Source organism: Geotrypetes seraphini, chromosome 1 (assembly GCF_902459505.1).
Source record: "Geotrypetes seraphini chromosome 1, aGeoSer1.1, whole genome shotgun sequence".
Classification (NCBI taxonomy): domain Eukaryota; kingdom Metazoa; phylum Chordata; class Amphibia; order Gymnophiona; family Dermophiidae; genus Geotrypetes; species Geotrypetes seraphini.
Genome location: NC_047084.1, coordinates 286479469 through 286500618, shown reverse-complemented (window position 1 = coordinate 286500618; position 21150 = coordinate 286479469). Strand labels below are relative to the sequence as shown.

At 42.5% G+C, this 21150-nt stretch overlaps 1 protein-coding gene across 1 annotated transcript in view; it reads left to right on the top strand.

Moving 5' to 3' along the window:
* The window catches only part of GFRA4 (GDNF family receptor alpha 4), a 368472-nt gene that overhangs the window by 266070 nt on the left and 81252 nt on the right, over positions 1 to 21150 (top strand). The window contains exon 3 of the mRNA XM_033953199.1: positions 20329 to 20409. Coding sequence (XP_033809090.1) covers positions 20329 to 20409 — 81 coding nt within the window. The remainder of the gene's footprint in view (positions 1 to 20328; positions 20410 to 21150) is intronic.

The following is a 21150-nucleotide window of genomic DNA, read 5'->3' as shown; positions in this document are numbered from 1 at the left end:
GATGGACATCCATGAAATTTTGGATGTCTATTTGTAGAATCGCATCCAGCCTTTAGACGTCTAAGTTCCAATTAATGCTTGTTAAAATCCTTAATTGAGCTTATTATCCACTTTATTTGGATGTCTAAGTCGGTGGACATCCACATTTGGATGCCTAAAGTTAGACATCCTTTACAGAATCTAGGCCAGAGAGTCTACAGCAGGAAACTGCATTAAGAGCCCCAGAGAGGAAAGCAGAGAGCTTAAGGCAGCGCCAGGAATTGGTGAGAAAATGGTTTTGTAGCTGAGGGAAAGTTTCTAGATCTGCTTTGGAGTTTGTGTATGGAAGGAATGGATATTTTTAAAATAGTATATCCTGTAAATGTTTGATTTCATGAGAAATGCTGCAAATTAAACTTGCTTATGGGCTGTTGAGCTGAGTTTGTGAGAGTTATGGGTCAAGAACTTATCTGATACCTGCAGGTTCTCATGATTTATTGAGATTTCTAAATTAAGGCCCTCTTTTACTAAGCCATGGTAGAGGTTTCTACCACGGCCCAGGGCGCTAAATGCTCCAACGCTGCTCCGACACTCATAGGAATTCTATAAGCATTGGAGCAGCGTCAAATGCTTCATAAGACGCACTGTTATATTCGCTTCATAAGACGCACTGTTATTTTCACTTTTGGAGGGGAAAAATGTGCATCTTATAGAGCGAAAAATACAGTACTTGTTTTGGTATGTGTGGAAAAGTACATGTACACATATTTAAGTGGTGTTATCTTTTGTTTTATCTTTTGCTTGTTTGTGTTGACAAAGGCAGAACTGCCGAAACACTTCAGTGTCGAGTCTATGCTACTGACTAAATAAAGTTTGCTTTGGATCATCCAATGCTGCATGCTTGACATCTTTTCCTCACAACTCTTGTATTTGGACTACTTTCCCCATCGTAGAGGCCCTTTTGGCTATTGTCTTCGGTGTGATACAAATACCAACCCATTTTGAGTTTCTTTATCTTTAGTTTCTTCTCCCCTGGCCATTGTATCTTACTGCAAAACCAGTGCATTTGGAGAGAGATGTGAGAAGCAGTACCAGAGTGGTTCAGTGTTGCACTTGCATTAGGTATTAGATGATGTATAGGACCAACCCACCACCAAATCCTGCAGAGGAGAATAAAGGGATAAATACTATAAGATCCAGACCAGAGGATCAGGAGGAACCAGAGGATAAGCCCTGAAAACCTTGCTGTAGAGAACCTTCCTGAGGAAAAGAATCCACCAGACAAAGTCACTTTAATTAAAAACTCAGAAAGATCAACAAAGCTGATTAGAGATTGAACGTATATGAAAGTATGTTGAGTTTTAACTCTGCCTACATATAGTTCTTCCTGTTTACTTGAAGTAAACCCTTTTTGGTTCAGAACAAACATTTTGGCCTGATCTGAGTTATAAGATGGGAGAGAAGTGTAGAGTGAGTGGATCTGATGTGTCAGTGGTCTCCTGGTGAAAGTTGTTTCTGCCCTTGATCTCCCTACAAACTTTTATATTTTACAAAAAATCACCCACCCCACCTATCTGAGTGAAAAGTGATGACGTCTGTCCACAAAGAGCAGAAAACAAACAACGAAGGTGACTGATCAATGTTGAATTTCCTTTATTGAATAAAATGACTCGACACGATTGTGTTTCAGCCCCAAGGGGCCTGTCTCAGGAGTCTAGATTTTCAATGAAGGATCAATAAACATACATATATAGCTAAACTAACAGAAAGATTAGTATTTGATCAGCTATCAGACTTTGTCGAATCAACCAATGTATTACACCCAAACCAGACAGGATTCAGGAAAAACCATAATACAGAGTATTCATTGATTGGACTGATTACAAACATTATCACCTTGATCACCATAAATCCGTCATCCTCTTTTCATTAGATCTATCAGCAGCATTTGATACAATTGATCATGCTTTACTAAAATCTATAGGTGTCTGTGATCAAATACTAGAATGGTTCACCTCATTTCTTTCCAATCGTTCATCCATAGTCAGTTTCAATAACACGACATCAAAGGCCTATACACTCACTTATGGCATTCCCCAAGGATCCATTCTTTCCCCACTATTATTTAATATTTTTCTAGAACACAGATAAGCTTGGGGAAGCAATGAACGTAGAAATACTCAGGGACAATACCTTCCTTTCAGAAAAATAAATTCAACTTTTTTAGACACAGCTCTGTGTATAAATAAATAAGCAAAATGCTGCAAGATCTCTCTCTCTCTTTTCAGCACAGTGAATTCTGCTTTTCTCTTGCATTTCAGAAGTTTCACCACCCACCACTACCTCCTCCACCACCACCACCTCCACCCCGACAAAGCCACAGGGGTGCCGACAGGCTCTCAAATCATGCTGGCTTTAAAAAAGGCAGAAGTTGTTGCAGCTTGCCTGTTAAAAGATTATTATTTAACAAACCACTGAATAACTCATGTTGTCCGTATGTGTCTGAAAACTGTTTGACTTTTATAAGACAGCAACCCCATTTTAGACTTTTAATGGAATGATCAAGCAGATTCCTGCACTACAGCCTTCTCATCTGTCTGTGTTTCACATATCCCACAACCCCTCCCCTTTACTCTCTCCTTACAAACTCTGCCTCTTCTCCCCCATCTCCTTTTCCTCCTCTACCCCTCCTCCTCCCCACAGAAGCAAAAAAAAGCTGGTTGTCTGACCCCCCTCCTCCTTCTCCCCCTTCACTCCCTCTCTTCCCTCCTCCTCAAACAGAAAGAAAAAAAAGTGGGGCTTTTTCACAGTCAAGTAAATCACAGGAAAGAAATATACAGCTTCCAGGCATTTCATCACTACCGAAAGTGTTTATTGACTAGAAAAAAAAAGTTACAGGTAAGCAAACTTTTTAAAAAATGAAATTAGTTCCAGAACAAGAACAATACTTTATACAAGATTAGCAGTAGTTAACAAGTACAATAGACAAGTTGTGATCAGTAGCCGTATGGCAACAGACTAATATTTTGATCAAAATCTGTTTTGTCATACACCACTTTCTGAATCTTTTTAAGCACCTGGCTCTATATGAGCCATTGGGCTTTATTTCTGACACCCCCTTTTGCTGGATGGATATTTTTGTTTGTTCTGCTGCTGGCACCCTCGGTCTAATCCAAAACAAGCTCCTTTAGACTATAAACATTTATTTTCCCACTGTTTTCACTGTTCAATGTGATTTCTTTTACCTTCTTTCAGGTTTCACTATTAGATAATCTATACCCGTAGGTTTGGGGGCCAGTCAAGACAAACTCTGTGTTATGTTCACCTAAATAATCGTCTAATGGAGGATTCCGCTCACTCTCCTTGTTCACAAGAATCACAGAATCTGTGCAATGTTAAAACAGTGATCTTGTATCTAGTGTCATAATCTTGTATCTTGTATCTGTGTCATAATAAGTGGTTTACATTCAGGTACTCATGTGTCATGATAAAGACAATGGTCTTTTACAGCTCTAGACAGGTATGTGCTGTTGTAAAAAAGGTTATGAAGATATTGGTGTTACCTGATCATTCTCACCAAAAACAGTACTTCAAACAACGTTCATTATAGCTTTTAACCCAGGGGTGCCCAATAGGTCGATCGCGATCGACCGGTAGATCACCAGGGCAAAGTGAATCGATCAGACTCACTTTGCCTTGGCGATCTACCGGGCCGATCAGCCTTCCTCTCCCCAATGTCAATTCTGCTGTTGGAGAGGAAGTTCGGGCCAGTCAATCGCTGCCAGGCTGGGCGGAACTTCCTCTCCAACGGCAGAATTGACGTCGGGGAGAGGAATGCTGGTCGGCCCGACACAGGAAAGCAGAGAGAGCTTGGTGCAGCGGCGGTGGCGGCTTTGGGGCCTGTTACCCGATGGCAGTGGTGGCGGCGGCTTGGGGGCCTGTTCCCCGATGGTGGTAGCAGTGGCTTGGTGGAGGGTAGGGAGAAAGAAAGAAAGGGGGCAGGCAGGGAGACAGAAGGAAAGAAGAGAAACAGAAAAAAAGAAAGGGGGCATTATGAGAGAAAAAAAAAGAAAGGGAGGAAGGGAGAAAGAAAGGGCATGGAGAGAGGAAGAAAAAGTTGGGGGAGGGAATGAGGTCTGGAGGAGAGGAAGCATAAAGGCTGAAAGAAGGAAAGAAAGATTGGATGCACAATCAGAAGAAGAAAGTGCAACCAGAGACTCATGAAATCACCAAAAACAAGGTAGGAAAAATGATTTTATTTTCAATTTAGTGATCAAAATGTGTCTGAATTTATATATGCTGTCTATATTTTGCACTATGGCCCCCCTTTTACTAACCACAATAGCAGTTTTTAGTGTAGGGAGTGTCTATTTTTGTATGGTTGTTACTGAGGTGACAGTGCATAGAGTTATCTACCTTGACCTCTTTGAAAAAAACCCGGAATAGGAATGATAATTAACATTTTCTCAGCGTTCAGTGTGCTTTTTTAAAATTTTATTGTTGGTAGATCATTTTGACTTGGTCATTTTAAAAGTAGCTCGCAAGCCCAAAAAGTGTGGGCACCCCTGTTTTAATCTATTCATTGGTCTTCAAAAGTGTCAGTATTAGCCAGATGATTTCAGTGGCTAAAATACTATTAGACACTAGCCTCCTCATTAGACCCGTTTTTTAAAAAATTATTTGTAAAGTGCTTCAGTGCTTCAGTGATTTGTGCATATGTCTTAAATAAATAAATAATCTAAAAAAAATCCTTTTAACCTATCTTATCTTTTTATCGCTGAGTTTTTCCTTTGTCACTAGTATCAGGAAGGGACCTGTCATTGGCTGCCAATGGAGGCACTTGAAGTTTAAATTTGACTGCTTTTGCTTTAAGGTACTATTCGGCCTAGCCCCCAAATACATAACCGACATATCCTCCTTTTCAACCAATAGATATAAGAGAAGCTCAAACTTGAATTTTGTTCCCCCTTCCCCCCACGGTTAGAGGATGTAAATTTAAAAGACATCACCAACATCTTCTCTCTTATGGGGCAATGATCTGAAACAACTACTTATGCTTGCCAATACCTATGGGGAATTTAGGAGACACCTGAAAACATATCTGCTCTTAAAGTACATAGGAAACTGATTTGCACAATCTCTCCTGAAATAACTGATCTCTAGAGCTGTTAATCAATAGATATTAACTATGTTAATTCTACTCAATCTGTAACATTTATAATCATAGTAAACCGCATAGAACTTCACGGTCCTGCGGTATATAAACTGTTGTTATTATTATTATTATTATTCCGGCATGTTTCGCCCGAAGGCTCTATCAAGAAAAACTCCCCTGATAGCACACAAAGCTCCTTCATGCATTTCGAGGTGACACAAGGCGTACTCGGGGGGAAAACAGGTACATGTACAGCTGATTGGAGTCTCTCACAATGCTTGTGGTAGGTAGATTTCTTTTTTGACCAAACTTCTTCCACAGCGAGTTTAAGAACAGTTTTGAAATTTGTCATTTTGCAGGTTTTATGCTTATCTGATCAGAGTGTAAAAGCACGCCTTCTTTCTGATAGAAATCACCAATGTACCTGCTTTGTTGTTCAGTATCGGTCAAAAGCGGGAAACCGTGATACCTGCTTTTGACGCAGATGCATATTTATGCAATCTGCAAAGAGGTGAGTAGTTGTCTATTAAAAATGCTAAACCTCAAAGATTTCTTCTACCCTGTACCCTTTAACAATAGCCGTTTCCAATTCTATGGTACACCAGAGCTCTCTCACCATCATCATGGATGCATTTCTCTCTCTGAGCCATTTCAGCACATGTGCGACACAAAGTAACATGAGCTTACCGTGCAGCCTAATGGGTAACATGGGGGAAAAGAGTCCAAGTAGGGGGATACACCTTGACTTTCACAAAGCTGAAATAGTCAGAGAGGGGCCCAAAATTTTCATAGATGATTTGCAGGTGACTGAATGGATATTCATTAGTTTTGTTGACAAAAGGGTACCTCAGACAGACAGTGTCCGTTCTACCTCCAAAAAGAGAATTCTGAGAAATTAAAGGTTCACGTAATGCAGCCTTGCTCAGAAATATTACACATTCCCTATCTGTTTTAACCAAACCGTCCCACTCATGTTCCCAAATACTTACGACTTAAAGGGTTCTTAATCGAAACAGAAATAAGTCTAAAAACTGGCCTAAATCGGTGCTTGGACGATCAGTAAGACAAGTCTTCCAAGTGCCGATAACCAAACCAGGCTTTAGACTTATCTAAAAACGACTTAGGCCTTTTCAGTGCTGCTCTACGACCAGAGCTAAAAGGGGCGTTTTAGGAGGAGTGATGAAAGCGGGATATACAGCAAATATAACCGAAAGTTTAACGAGGCTGCCTGGACAGATCTGGTATGTTGTGACTTAGGCTATGTAAAACCAGGTCTAAGTGCCAAAAAGGTATCTAAAGTGATCAGACAAGCACTGCAGACACAAAGTACAGAACCACACACACTGCCCCAGTGATCACTGACCCCCCCCCCCCCAAACACCATAAAAATCAGATTAAAAACGTACTTATCTGCCTCCAGAACATCAGCACCTGGCATAGCAAAGCCTAGTAGAGCAGCACAGAGATGGCTTAAGTAGTGGGGGGGAGGCTAGTGAACCATAGAGAGGAGGACCCAGGCCCATAAGCCACTCTAACTACTGCATTTATGGTGGAACATGTGCACCCCCAACCCCCCCCAAACCCTACTGTACTGCCATATAGGTGCCACCTGCAGCTGTGAGGACTATTGGAGTGGTAGACAGGTGGGTCTAGTAGGTTTTGGGGTGTTTAGGGGGCTCACCATGACCTATAAGGTAGTTATGGTAAGATGTTTATGTGGCACCTTTTGTGAAGTTCACAGCAGTGCCCTGTAAGGTGCCCCACTACTCTGTTGCCATGTCTAGGTGTCCAGTCCATTACTTTGCTGGCCTTTCCCACGTCCAAAAAGTCTTTTTCTAGGCATTTTTGACTTGGACGAGAATGGGGTCTGGGCGATCAAACAGCTGGACGTACAGTTAGATGACTCTCGGAAAAACAAAATATTTTGGATGTATTTTTCGAGTATGGACTTTAGACACTGCCAACATTGGGCGACTAGCAACTTAGGCCCAAAACGGACTTAGACGTTTCTTTCGATTATGCCCCTCTATATTTTTTCTCTTATAGGTAATCCGCCTTGCGTTGTTTTGTAGCTGAGAAACTCAAGGGGGTGCCCGTTAGCGGATTCTATCCTCGATGCTCTAAAGGCCACGTTAAAATCCTGTGGCCCATTATAGTGCCGGTACAATTTCTGATTTATAAAAGACGAGTGGCATTCTAAAAAGTTCCCATGCAAATGAGATTTGCGGAGATCCCAGCAGATCAGTTGTTGGAGAAAGCGACTGACGCACGCACAGAATAGTTCACGGAAAGAAGCATAAATATGCACATGCGCCAGGAAAAGCTATGTTCTAGGCATGAATGAGCGTTAATCATAGGCATGCCTTAAAGAAGTGCATAATGGGCGGACATCATAAGCACACATCAAGGGGGTGGAGAACTACCAGGAAACCATGCAACTGTGAAAACGCAAGCTATACAGTGGTGCCTCACACAACGAACTTAATTGGTTCCAGGAGCAAGTTTGTTATGCGAAAAGTTCGTTATGTGAAACGCGTTTTCCCATAACAATACATGTTAAAAAAAATAATTCATTCTGTAGCATAAAATATGCTAAGATGACATAAAAAAAGATAAATTTTTTGTTATTTTTATTTAGATACATCTAAAAACATACATCTCCCTGTCCTTTTACTTCCACTATCTTCCTATCCCATCTCTATTCCCTTTTGTCCCTCTCCCCATGATCAATCATCTCACCACCTCTCTCTTCCCTCACCCTCAGGGTTCAAGATTGCTTCCACTCTTTTTCCTGTTGTTCTCTCTGCCTGTCACCCTATGATTTAGCATCCCTTCTGCCCTTGTCCAATATTTCCCCTTCTCTCCCTCCCTCTCATCCCCTGCTCCAACATACTGTATTTCGACTGCCCTTCCATCCCCAGGCCTGCCAACTTCCACTCATTTACTGCTTTCTCCCACCTCTGCCAAAGCCCGCCCCCCCCCCCCCCCCCCGCAGTGATCGGCAACACCAGGCACCCCCCCTCAATCGGCGAAACAGGGCCCCCCCTCGATCGGCGAAACAGGGCCCCCCCCTCGATCGGCGAAACAGGGCCCCCCCCCTCGATCGGCGAAACAGGGCCGGCGACTGCTTTCTCCCGCTGCTGTTGAAGTCTGTAAACAACTTTAACACAAGCCACGGGGCTCTAACAGTGCGTATGCTGCCAATGGCTTCCTTCCTCCTTCCTCTCCCCTCATGATGTAACTTCCCATTTGGTTGATGGAGGAGGAGGATGGTAGCCGGTAGCGTCACGCACACTGCGCGGAAGGATGCAGCTCGGGCGACTTCGTTGTGTGAAACGAAGTCCGTTGTACGAATCAAGACAAGAAGTTCGTTGTGCGCAGCGTTCGCTGTGCGAGGCGTCCGTTATGCGAGGCACCACTGTATATATATGCTTCTGTGGGACATATCCTATGTTTCCCCCTTATTTTTTTAACAACTTCCACTCTCATGTAATCAGCAGGCCAAATTTTAATGAATGCACATGAACTTACCTTTAACACATGCGCCTCAGATGCGGTTTTAACAAATGTGTATATGTATGGTGCCGTCCCCACCCCCCAAGTATGATTCTCACTATTAGGAATAATAAATATGTATCCATTTTTCTTTATGAACTTCCACCTCATGCAATCGGCAGCCCCAGACCACACGCCGTTAAATTTGGAGCATTAAAGGCCGGCGTTTCATTTTGTACATCATATGTCTGGGCATCGGCCAGAGTGCTCATTTTAATATTAATGAGCTCATTGTAATACATTTCCATACAATGATCATATGCTGCTACAAAGCATGGAGAAGACCATAATTAACCATTTGGAGCATCAGTAGCTTTGACCCCCAAACCAGTTAGATCTGGTTTAGTGTCGATCATTAAAGCATTGGGGCCTCTGCTTTTTAGAATCGTAACAAATCATACAGCCGTAGTAAAAGCACCCATTAAATTCAAAGGCTGTGCACTCACCATTAACGATGGCATAGTCATCGAGAAAGTAGTCCTCCAACCTGCTCTTCCCTGCCCCTTAGAGCATGCCTGATATGTACTGCATATGTTCCTTGTCCTTGATATACATCAACCATCGGATACTGGAAGTTGAATATCTCTTGGTCTATTAGTGGTAGTCATCATGTGATAGAACAGCTATCGGTCTAGGTTTTAAATACATAAATTTGAACATGGCCATACACACGGAAGCAAGTGAGATATGCTGAAATGGATCTATACAATTCTGTAGGGTTCCAGCCTCATCACTTGGTATTTCTCATACTTCTTTCTCTACAACCCTCCCTATCATTTTCATAATTTCTTTTCTATACTGGAGACAGTCCTGTTGTAAAATGTGGACATCTTGCCGGCAGTAAAAAGCAAGTTGTTTTTGTAAATCAAACATCTTATACTTGTCCTTGCTCTGCCTTCATGTGAAAGCCTCTTTCTCATCAGGCATCATGCTCTTAACACCGTAGTATTTTTCCTCAGGCATTTCTCTCATGTAGCTTTGGTTTTCCAAGGCGTTTAAAGAAAAAATGAGGAGAGTATCCTTTGCTGCCTTCAAAGCTTGTGTTGGCTTGCTAAATTTCATAGACACAAAATTTAGAGAATCTATAAAGTGAATCCTCAGCATGTCAATCCTGATTTGTAAAAGCTTATCCCCACCGCACTAACAAGTCCAAATCCATCTTTTCGCGTAACAGCTGACTGACAACAAAATAGCCAGCATACCCTTTCGAATTGTGAGCTATGAATGTGTAGTCCTTGAACTGCTTGGTGAACTTGGAGAGGCAGCTCACCACCCCCTCGGATCCCCACTTACACTCAGTGAAGATCCGTTGCAAAGAGGCAATCGGAAATGTGTAACCCCGTCTCATGTGTACATTCACAGTCATAAAAGGTGTACCTTGCAAATGTTTTAGGCTAGTCAGACCTATCATATAGCATAAATGCTTTTTGCCTTTTAGGACTTCTTTAATGAAGCCATGTTAGCAGTTTAATGCACATGTGCTAATGTGCAGGCCGAGCTAGCCGCTACCGCCTCCTCTTGAGCAGGCGGTAGTTTTTCGGCTAGCGTGGAGGTTAGCGCGTGATAAAAAGTCGCATGCGATAAAGCCGCTAACGCGGCTTTGTAAAAGGAGCCCTTAGTAAAGGCTCACCGTATTGCAGGCAAGCATTCTATCTCTCATTTGGATGCCAGGGTAGAATGGCAGTACAACTGTCAGGGTGGCTCTTTCTACCCCTTGCCTGAACTGTACACATGTTTGATGAACACAGTTGACACCGTGCTTTGCACGTGTGTGTACAACTATAAGGTGTCTCACAATGTTTATAGAAATTTCTCTCACCATAGAACTGTTTGATAACTAAAATGCCTTAAAAATGATCATGATGGAGTAATAGATATATGGTCTTCAGGAGCAGCTGATGATTGCTGCTTTTAAACAGACACCAGCCGTCACCGTCTATATCAGTGTTTTTCAACCTTTTTACACCTGTGGACCGGCAGAAATAAAATAATTATTCTGTGGACCGGCATCGGTCTGTGGACCGGCGGTTGAAGAACACTGGGCTAAGTCGTGGGCCAGACCCCGTCCATCTCTACCCAATCTCCATCCCAGACCCCGCCCCCATAATAGTACTAATTGCACCTTGCACATCCCGTGCCTCATCTGGAAGCCTTCCCTCTGATGTTGCAACATCAGAGAGAAGGCTTCCGGTTCAGGCGCAGGATGCCCGTAGGAGCCACTGCCTGTGGTTTTGTGCACTGAATCAGTTAGGGAGAGGGAGCTGGCTCGAAGATAACGCCACATCGATCGCACCGTGGACCAGCGGTTGAAGAACACTGTTTTGGGCCTGATGCACATACTAGCCCTGTGGACCGGCACTGGTCCATGGACTGGTGGTTGAAGAGCACTGGTCTCTATGATATTATGTTTACACCTAGGTGTTGTTCAAAACTGCTCAACATAACCTTTTTACTTTCTGACAATTCTAGTTAAGTATGCAGGGGGTTTTTTTTGGCCTCATGTAGCAATCCTACGCTTCACCAGGCGGCTCTTTGTCTTCATCTGTGAAAAAAAAGTACAAAAATCATGAAACTTGGACAAAGGCGGAATATAAGTAAACTAGAAAAGAAACTAAACACAAATAAACAAGCGCCTTTTCGCTCACAGGTTCCGGTCGCCTGAAGCGGTCAAGATGGCTGCCAATGAATTCTAAACATAGAAACATAGAACATGATGGCAGAAAAGGGCCATCTAGTCTGCCCACACTAATGGCCCACCCCCTAACTACCTCCATGAAGGGATCCCACATGCCAATCCCATCTTCTCTTAAAATCTGGCACGCTGCTTGCCTCAATTACCTGTTGTGGAAGATTATTTCAGTGGTCAACCACCCTTTTTCAATGAAGAAATATTTTCTGGTGTCGCCATGAAATTTCCCACCCCTGATTTTCAACGGATGCCCTCTTGTTGCCGTGGGTCCTTTAAGGAAAAAGATCCTCTTCCACCTCGATTCGGCCTGTGACATATTTGAACGTCTCGATCATGTATCCCCTCTCTCTGCATTCCTCGAGTGAGTACAGCTGCAACTTACCAAGTCGTTCCTCATACGGGAGATCCTTGAGTCATTCACTGAACTGACTCAACTCTCCGCACATCTTTTTGATAATGCAGCCTCCAGAATTGTACACAGTATTCCAGATGGGCCACGTGGGCTACGGCAACAAGCGACATTTTGTAAGCACAGATGCCACATAGTTGCAACTAGCTTCAGTCCAATACCAGTATATTAGTTATTATTTCTAAAACCAACCCTTCTTCAATGATAGCAAAAAAGTAAACAAAGGTTGGTATATTCAAAAGTGAATGGTTTTCCTGAAATACCTCAGCCCCACCACTCCACCGCTATGTTTACTTCAAAACCGCGGGAGATTTACGTGGTAACTCATCATAGGTATTAAATTTATCTAAATGCTGTGGCAATTTTTCAATATTATTGTCATTTTTGTAAACTAAAATAATGTATTTTTAATATAGTGTATATACTTAGCTTTTAACCACACAGCTGGACCTGGGAGTCTGACCCGACATGTTTCGCACAAACAGTGCTGTTTCAAGGGTCTCCCTATGTGAAAGCAAAAAGAACAATCCTCAGGGGACCGGCAGTAAAGACTTTCCCTACATACCTCCCCCCCATGTGAATTAATTCAAAATCACTTAGTCAAACGCTTACGGCGGCCTCGGTAAGCGTTTGACTAAGTGATTTTGAATTAACTCACATGGGGGGGAGGTATGTAGGGAAAGTCTTTACTGCCGGTCCCCTGAGGATTGTTCTTTTTTGCTTTCACATAGGGAGACCCTTGAAACAGCACTGTTTGTGCGAAACATGTCGGGTCAGACTCCCAGGTCCAGCTGTGTGGTTAAAAGCTAAGTATATACACTATATTAAAAATACATTATTTTAGTTTACAAAAATGACAATAATATTGAAAAATTGCCACAGCATTTAGATAAATTTAATACCTATGATGAGTTACCACGTAAATCTCCCGCGGTTTTGAAGTAAACACAGCGGTGGAGTGGTGGGGCTGAGGTATTTCAGGAAAACCATTCACTTTTGAATATACCAACCTTTGTTTACTTTTTTGCTAACATAGTTGCAACTAGACATGCCATTTTTGTAAGATTATCAAACACTGAGACAAATGACATGGTATCTACAGGTAACCTCAAATTAGAACCGGTGTTGTGCAAAAGAAATTTTTTTCAAAAGCATAAATGCTTACTTTTCTGGCATAGTGAATCACCATGCTGTGTGAGATTTTTCTTTGAGCAATAGGAGTGGTGAACAGTCACAAAGTTGTACATATTCTGTACCGTCGAAATATACAGCATACCAGCAGGTTAATCACCTGTACCTAGCTAAATTGGTTTATTTAGCACATGGAAAATTGTTTCAAAAAGTGATCTGATTTTTTCTGTTAAAAACAGCTTTTTTCTTTCAGTGTGAGGGAGAAGAGGAGGAGGGGTGGAGGAAAAGGAAGAGGGGGAGGAGTGGGAGTGGGTGTGTAAGGGAGAGGAGAGGTAGAGAGTTGGGGGAGGAGTAAAAGGGAAGAGGGGGCTGTGGCGAATGCAGATTAGAGACAGACATTGGAACTTTCAAAAAAGTGATCTACATTTTTTTTCTGTTAAAAATAGCTTTTTTCTTTTGGGGAGGAGGAAGTCAAACATCCTGCTTTTTTTTCTTTCTGTGGGGAGAAGGAGGAGGTGTAGAGGAGAAGGAGAAGAGGCAGGATGTGCAGGGATAGAGTAGGGCAGGGGTGCCCAATACGTCGATCGCGATCGACAGGTCACTCGCTCAGGCGACCCCAGTTGATCGCAGAGCGGGTTCCCTTCTTCCCTTCTCTTTTTTCCCCTCCTGACTGGCCTGCTCCTGAATTCTGCTGCTGCCTCCGCTGCTCAACATTTAAAAAAAAAAAAACCAGCTTGGAGAACTTATGCTCCGGGGGCCGGTGAGGGGGGGGAGAGAAGGGAAGCCGGCACGCACATGTTAGAGCCCCGTTCGCGGGCTGAAGCGGGAGACAGGTCAGTTAAGCTTGCGATTTGCTCTCCTTGCTGCCAGGTCCTGCCTACTTTCTGTTTCCTCAAAGGCAGGACCCGGCAGCATTTCTCCCAATAGGTCGATCTTGGGCCGATCAGCCTTCCTCTCCCCGACGTCAATTCTGCCTTCGGAGAGGAAGTTCTGGCCAGCGGAACTTCCTCTCCGATGGCAAAATTGACGTCGGGGAGAGGAATGCTGGTGGGTCCGAAGCAAGGAGAGCTTGGCCGGCGGCGGGCGGCTTTGGGGGCCTATTATCCGATGGCAGCGGCAGTGGCAGTGGCTTGGGGGAGGGCAGGGAGGGAGAAAGATGGCAGGCAGGGAGACAGAAGGAAAGAAGAGAAACAGAAAAAAAGAAAGGGGGCATGAAGAGAGAAAAAAAGAGAGGACAGGGAGAGAGGAAGAAAGATTGGGTGCACAGTCAGAAGAAGAAAGTGCAACCAGAGACTCATGAAATCACCAGACAAGATAGGAAAAATGATTTTATTTTAAATTTAGTGATCAAAATGTGTCTGAATTTATATCTGCTCTCTATATTTTACAATATGGTCCCCTTTTACTAAACTGCAATAGAGGTTTTTAGTGCAGGGAGCCTATGAGCGTCGAGAGCAGCGCTGGGCATTCAGCGCAGCTCCCTGCGCTAAAAACTGCTATCGTGGTTTAGTAAAAAGGGAGGGGGTGGGTATTTGTCTATTTTTGTATGGTTGTTACTGAGGTGACAGTGCATAGAGTCATCTGCTTTGACCTCTTTGAAAAAACTCCGGAATAGGAATGATAATTAACAATTCTATGCGTACAGTGTGCGTTTTTTTTTTTTTTTAATTTTATTGTTGGTAGATCATTTTGACTTAGTCATTTTAAAAGTAGCTCGCAAACCCAAAAAGTGTGGGCACCCCTGAAGTAGGGGTTGTGAGATATGCAGAACTCAGGCAGTCGAAAAGGTTGCAGTGCTGGTCTCTGCTTCAGCATTCTGTTTGAAGTGTATAACGGGGGTTTCTGTCTTAAAATCAACAATTTTCATACACATATGGATGGCAGGCGTTATTCAATGGTTTGTTAAACAATAATCCTTTAACAGGCAAATTGTAATGACATCTGCCTTTTTAAAAGCCGGCATGGTTTGAGAGCTTGTCAGCACCCATGTGGCTTTGTGTCTATTCCAGAGAGAGAGAAACACGACTGAAGTGCACAGACAGGAGTCAGGCTTCTGAAATGCAAGAGAGCAAAATTCACCATGCTGAAGAGAAAGAGATCCTGCAGATTTTTTTTGTGATTTATTTATTTTTATGAATACTGTAGTTAAATTTATATATTGTAAAAAAAACAGAGGACTGAAAAAACAAGCTGGGAGGGGTGAATATCTAAAAATAAAAAATAAACTGCATGGTTCTCCAGAACTGTAGTGGGCGGTGTCAGGCAATCGATGATCCAGCCAAGAAGGCACATGATCCAGCCAAGAAGGCAACGAGTACTGCAAAACAGGAAGTGACATAAGGATCCGCAATATATGCCACCTTCTTGAAAAGGGCAAGTGGCATGAGAGGAGTTATGATATTGCTTCCTGTGATGTCACCAAAAAAGGCAGGAGATGAGGCAAGTTTATGCAAATAAAGTAGGATTAGGGTGGGTTATGCAAAAGGGGCAGGGCTACAATGTTATACCCAACTCCATCATCAAAGGGGGTGGGGGTGGGCAGATCCTCACTTATGATTGACTGATGGAGTTAAAAGTGGGTGTGGCCATCTGTTTAAAATATACACATTAGGTTTGATGAAAGCTATGTAAGTATATTACTGTTTTGTTCATTGCATTCCCTTTTTTAGTCCTTTTTATATAAAAATACCCAGAAAACATGTACACCTGAGAAAGGGGTGGACTATTCTGCATGCTCCAGTAGCTGATTACACCATAGTATAAGAGCATAAAGTCAAAATCACTTGCAGATCTTTGAAATGTATATAAATAATAATATGCAAAGAAGGAAAGAGTCTTCCTATAAAATACCGACTGCATGGAAGAAAAATTAGATAGTGCAGTGTTCCCTCCAAGGCAGGATTTCTCAACCCAGTCCTCAAGACACACCTAGCCAGTCAGTTTTTCAGGATCCCCATAATGAATATGCATGAGATAAATTTGCATGCACTACTTCTATTGTATTCAACTCTTTCTCGTGCTTATTCATTGTGGATATCCTGAAAACCTGATTGGCTGGGTTTGTCCCACCAGCTAGGTTGAAAATCCCTGCTCTAAGATGTGTGCGTGTATAGCTACACCATTCCTCACACAGCCTTGCATGTCAAACCTCCTGTAGCACAGGTCATTCCCCCTCTCTGCCTGCATACAAGCATGCTCGAAAATTGTGGGCAAACCCAGTTCTGATGCTGATCTAACAACGACATCTAACAGAAAGGTAAGAGGCCCATGCAGAGGGAACAGAGAACGAGAGGGGACTATGCTGGTGTAGTGAGTGAGAGGGATATGAGGCTCATTTTTATGAGGGAGATAAGGGAGATTAGGGAGCACAACAAAAGCAGCTGTTGGTGTATTAAGAGAGGCAAAAGGGGCATGGAGAGGGTTGGAACGGGGACTGGAGAGTTCAGTAGAACAATTAGAATTTGGGGATTAGGTTGGGAGTTGAGAGGGAACCCAGAAAGGAAGGAAAAAAAAATTAAGGAGGACTGAAAACCTATGGAAACTTGGCAATGGGAATATGAGGACCCAGGGATTAGTAAGAACATAAGAATAGCCATACTGGGTCAAACCAGTTGGTCCATCTAGCCCAGTATCCCGTTTTCATGGAGATTAATCCAAGTCACAAGTACCTGGCAAAAACTCAAATAGTAAAAGCATTCCATGCCACCGAGCCAGGGCAAGCACTGGCCTCCCACATGTCTGTCTCAATAGCAGACTATAGACTTTTCCTCCACAAACTTCTCCAAACCTTTTTTAAAAAACCAGCAACGTTAACCACTCTTACCACATACTCTGAGTGAAAAAATATTTCCTTCTTTTGGTTTTAAAAGTATTTCCCTGTAACTTCATCAAGTGTCCCCTAGGGCTCCTTTTACTAAGGTGCGCTAGCGTTTTTAGCTCACGCTGCATTGCCGCACACGCTAACCCCGTGCTACACGCCAAGAACTAACGCCAGCTCAATGCTGGCATTAGCGTTTAGCGCATGTGGCAATGCAGCACGCACTAAGCGCGCGCTAAAACCACTAGCGCAGCATAGTAAAAGGAACCCCTAGTCTTTGTCATTTTTGACGGAGTAAAAAAAAAAAAAAAATCGATCCACTTCTACCCATTCAGGATTTTGTAGACTTCAATCATATCTCCCCTCAGCTGTCTCTTTTTCAAGATGAACAGCCCTAACTTCTTTAGTCTATCCTCTTACGAGAGGAGTTCCATCCCCTTTATCATCTTGGTTGCTCTTCTTTGAATCTTTTATAATTCTACTATATCTTTTTTGAGATAAAGCAACCAGAATGAACACAATACTCAAGGTGAGATCGCACTATGGAGTGATACAAAAGCATAATAGAACATTCTTAGTCTAAATTTAAGGTTTAGATTAGATTAGATTAGATTATTTACTATACCTTTTCTAATAATTCCTAGCTTTGTGTTTTTTTGGCCGCCACCACACATTGGGTGGAAGATTTCAGTGTATTATCTACAATGACACCCAGATCTTTTTCTTGGGCACTGAGCCCCCCAAGGTGGACCTTAGCATCTGGTAACTATGATTTGGGTTATTCTTCCCAATATGCATCACTTTGCATTTGTCCACATTAAATTTCATCTGCCATTTGGATCCTCAGTTTTCCAGTTTCCTAAGGTCTTCCTGCAATTTTTCACAGGCTGCATGCATTTTAACAACTCTGAACAGTTTAGTTTCATCTGCAAATTTAATCATCTCACTCATCGTTCCTATTTCCAGATTATATATAATAATAATAATTTTATTTCTTATATACTGCTGTACCGTGAGGTTCTAAGCGGTTTACAGTATAAACAGAAGAAATGCAATAAGTAAGATTAATTAAGATGAAGAGAAAGTACTTAGAGTTCCCTGACTGTCCCAAAGGCTCACATTCTTGCTAAAGTACTTGAGAAAAATAAATTAGTTAGGTTATAAACATAGAGTAGAAGAAGGTAGGAAAACAGTTCATAGGAAAATTAATTTCGAATACATTATACATTATATATTGTTCAAGGCGGAATACAAATTATAGGAATTACCAAAAGAATTGCGTAATATAGATTATCTAGATAAATTACATAACAGTGATTCGTGTACATTACATGGTGTGGTAGAGGATTCAATTTTGAGAATTACATATCAAGGGAATCAAGTGATAACAGAATATAGTGGAGATTATCAGTATATACGGTTTACAGATTGGAAGTTACCTAATAATGACGTAAGAAATTTATTGGATAGTGTGGAAAATGTTTATATAGGAATCAGAGTATGTATGATAGGAAAGGTTCTAAGAATTGAATTAATGTGTTATTCTATCGAGGGAGAGCTTGTGCATAAAGGGAGGATATTAGGATATTAGGATAAAGCCTGCCATTACTTTGGTGGTTTTAAAGAGCATGTATTGCAATACTTGGACATCTGGATTAACGTATTTTCACTCATATACCGCGCACCCGTGTAAAACACGCACACGGGTATAGCGCGCGGGAAACTGTAAATTATGTAAAGAAATTTTTATATACCGCGCACACCCGTATACCGTGCATGCCGCCCCGACTCTCCTGTCACCGCCCGACTCTCCTCTGGCGTCAGAGAAAGGGCGGGACCGCCGGAAGAGGAAGCAGCGCAGACGCAAGGCTCACAGAAGGGCCGGGACCGCCGGAAGAGGAAGCATTTCAGAGCAGGGCTCACAGAAGGCCCGGGACCGCCGGCAGAGGAAGCAGCAGGAGAACGGTAGGAGCTTATCCATGATGGGGGGGGAGGCTGTGGGGGTGCAAGCGGTCCTTCGGGGTGGGGGTGCGAGCGGTCCTGCGGGGGGGGTGAATCGGACGTCGGGGGGGGGTGCGAGCGGTCCTGCGGAGTGAATCGGACGTCGGGGGGGGGTGAACTATGTAAAAAAAACATTGTAAAACATGCTCACGCGTATAACGCGCAAGGTTATGCACGGTTTGTAAAAATCGTGTTTATCGCGCGCGTTATATGCGTGAAAATACGGTAATACATCTAAGCTTTTATTATTTAATAACAAGACTCCTGAGGCAGGCCCTCTTGGGCCGAAACACGATTGTATCAAGACTGTTTTATAATAAAAGGATTGAGCACCATCTAGTCTCCTTCGTTGTTGTTTTCATACTTTCCACCTATACTCCTCCCATGGCCATCCCTCCTTTGAGTTGCACGCTATAAGCTTTGCTTGTGGATCTTTATAGAATAGCGCTTAGCAAGATGTGCGCACATATCCAAATGATTGCCAATTAATGTCAATAATTGATCATTACCACCCAGTTGTTCCTGATACCGTATATACTGAAATATAAACTGAAATTTGGGGGACAGAAAATGGCCCAAAATAGGGGTCTCAGTTTATATTCAAGTCCCATCTAGCCACTCCCTCAAACCCACCGCAGGCCTCCAGTACTGCCCTGGTAGTCCAGTGGTGCGGGGAGCCAGAGCTACGAATCAATCCCTCCCTAAATATTAGCGTGTGTGCTAAATGCTAACGCGTCCATTATATTCTTTGGACATGTTAGCGTTCAGCGCTCACTAAATCGGCTAGCACGCCTTAGGAAAAGAGGGGGTTAGTTTGGGAATCAATATTCTTTTCATCTCTTTCTGTTATTTATTTATAAATCAGTCATACATACATTAAAATTTCTAAGGCATATTAACAAACCAAGGGGCCCTTTTACTAAGCTATGTCAAGTGCTAATGTGTGCTTAATGCAGCAAAAAAATCTAACCCAGGACACGCTAAAACAATTTGCATTCTGTTTTGCATCTGCTTGTGCTAACCTTTCAGTAAATAATTTTGGGAAATTTTGGGGAGGGGGCGTGTCATGGGCAGAGAATGGGCATGGAAGGGCTAACCAGCTAGCACACGGACATCACTGGTGTGTTGTTTAGTGCATCCATAATGCAGGAGCCCCTAATGCCTCATAAATAAGACATGGTAAGTGTTCACATGGTATTTTTTTTTTTAATGGCTGCATGCTAATGCTAACATTAGCACACGGCCATTAATGAAACAAATAGAAAATAGACCTTTTTCAGGGCCATAACAAAAATGGGCTTAGCGCACAGGAAAGACCTATGTAAGGGCACACAAGGGCCATGTCTTACTGCAGTTTACCAAAAGGACCCCCCAAATGTACATCCTTATACTTTAGCTGATTATAGCTTTGAATTGTTATGGAAGCAAACTCCAGATGGATCAAGGACATGACTACTGACAGTAGTAGCACACGACTTTGAACAACTTATGTCTGATTATGGAGATCTCACATTATTGGTCTCTCTCTTATCATAACATATACCCCTGGTATGTATTATATTCACAGTAAATGTGTGGCAATTTTTTTGCAGGTATGAATGTTTTGGAGAGTTCACCTTATGAGCCATTTATCAGAGGATTTGACTACGTTCGACTAGCCTCAATCAGTGCTGGTAGGTTATAACTGTGTCTTCTACACTAATTACACTGATCGTAAACCGCTTAGATAACTTTGATAGGCGATATATAAACACTAATATAAATAAATATATCCTGTGCCCACAGTTCAATGTATATTCTCAGATCTTCTGATGATAGAAAAAGATATATTTTGGTGTTTCCTCTGTTTTTTAATTGACCCTCAGTTGCTTAGGCATTATGTTAAAAGACATATAAGGTTTGGGAGGCAGTAAAACCATGTTGCCTTGGATCCTGTAATCCATTAGATTCTAGGAATTTCACTATTCTTTCTTTCAGCAAAGCTTCAATTATTTTTCCAATAACCGAAATGAGGTTTACCAGCCTGTAGTTTCCCGCTTCATCTCTGCGACCAATTTTGTGAATAGGGACTACATCTGCTCTTCTCCAATCCCCAGAAATCACTCCTGTCTCCAAAGATTCCCTTATGTCCTACTATCCTAACAGCTTTTTCTTCAGGTACTCTCCCATTTTACTAAAGTCCATATGTTTGAAATCTAGAACCTTGAGTTTTGTGTGGCCACCCTCCACTTTAGCTGTTATATCAAATCAAACTGTTTGATCTCTTTTTCCCAGGTGAATACCCATTCAAACATTAGAAAATGCTCTCCCCATTTGTGATTTTGAGCCAATCAGGGCCTTCGGCTCCTCCCACTGCATCCCAAGATGCATTGAGAGGGAGAAGCCCCATAATTGCAGCACATGGCCCTGTAGGT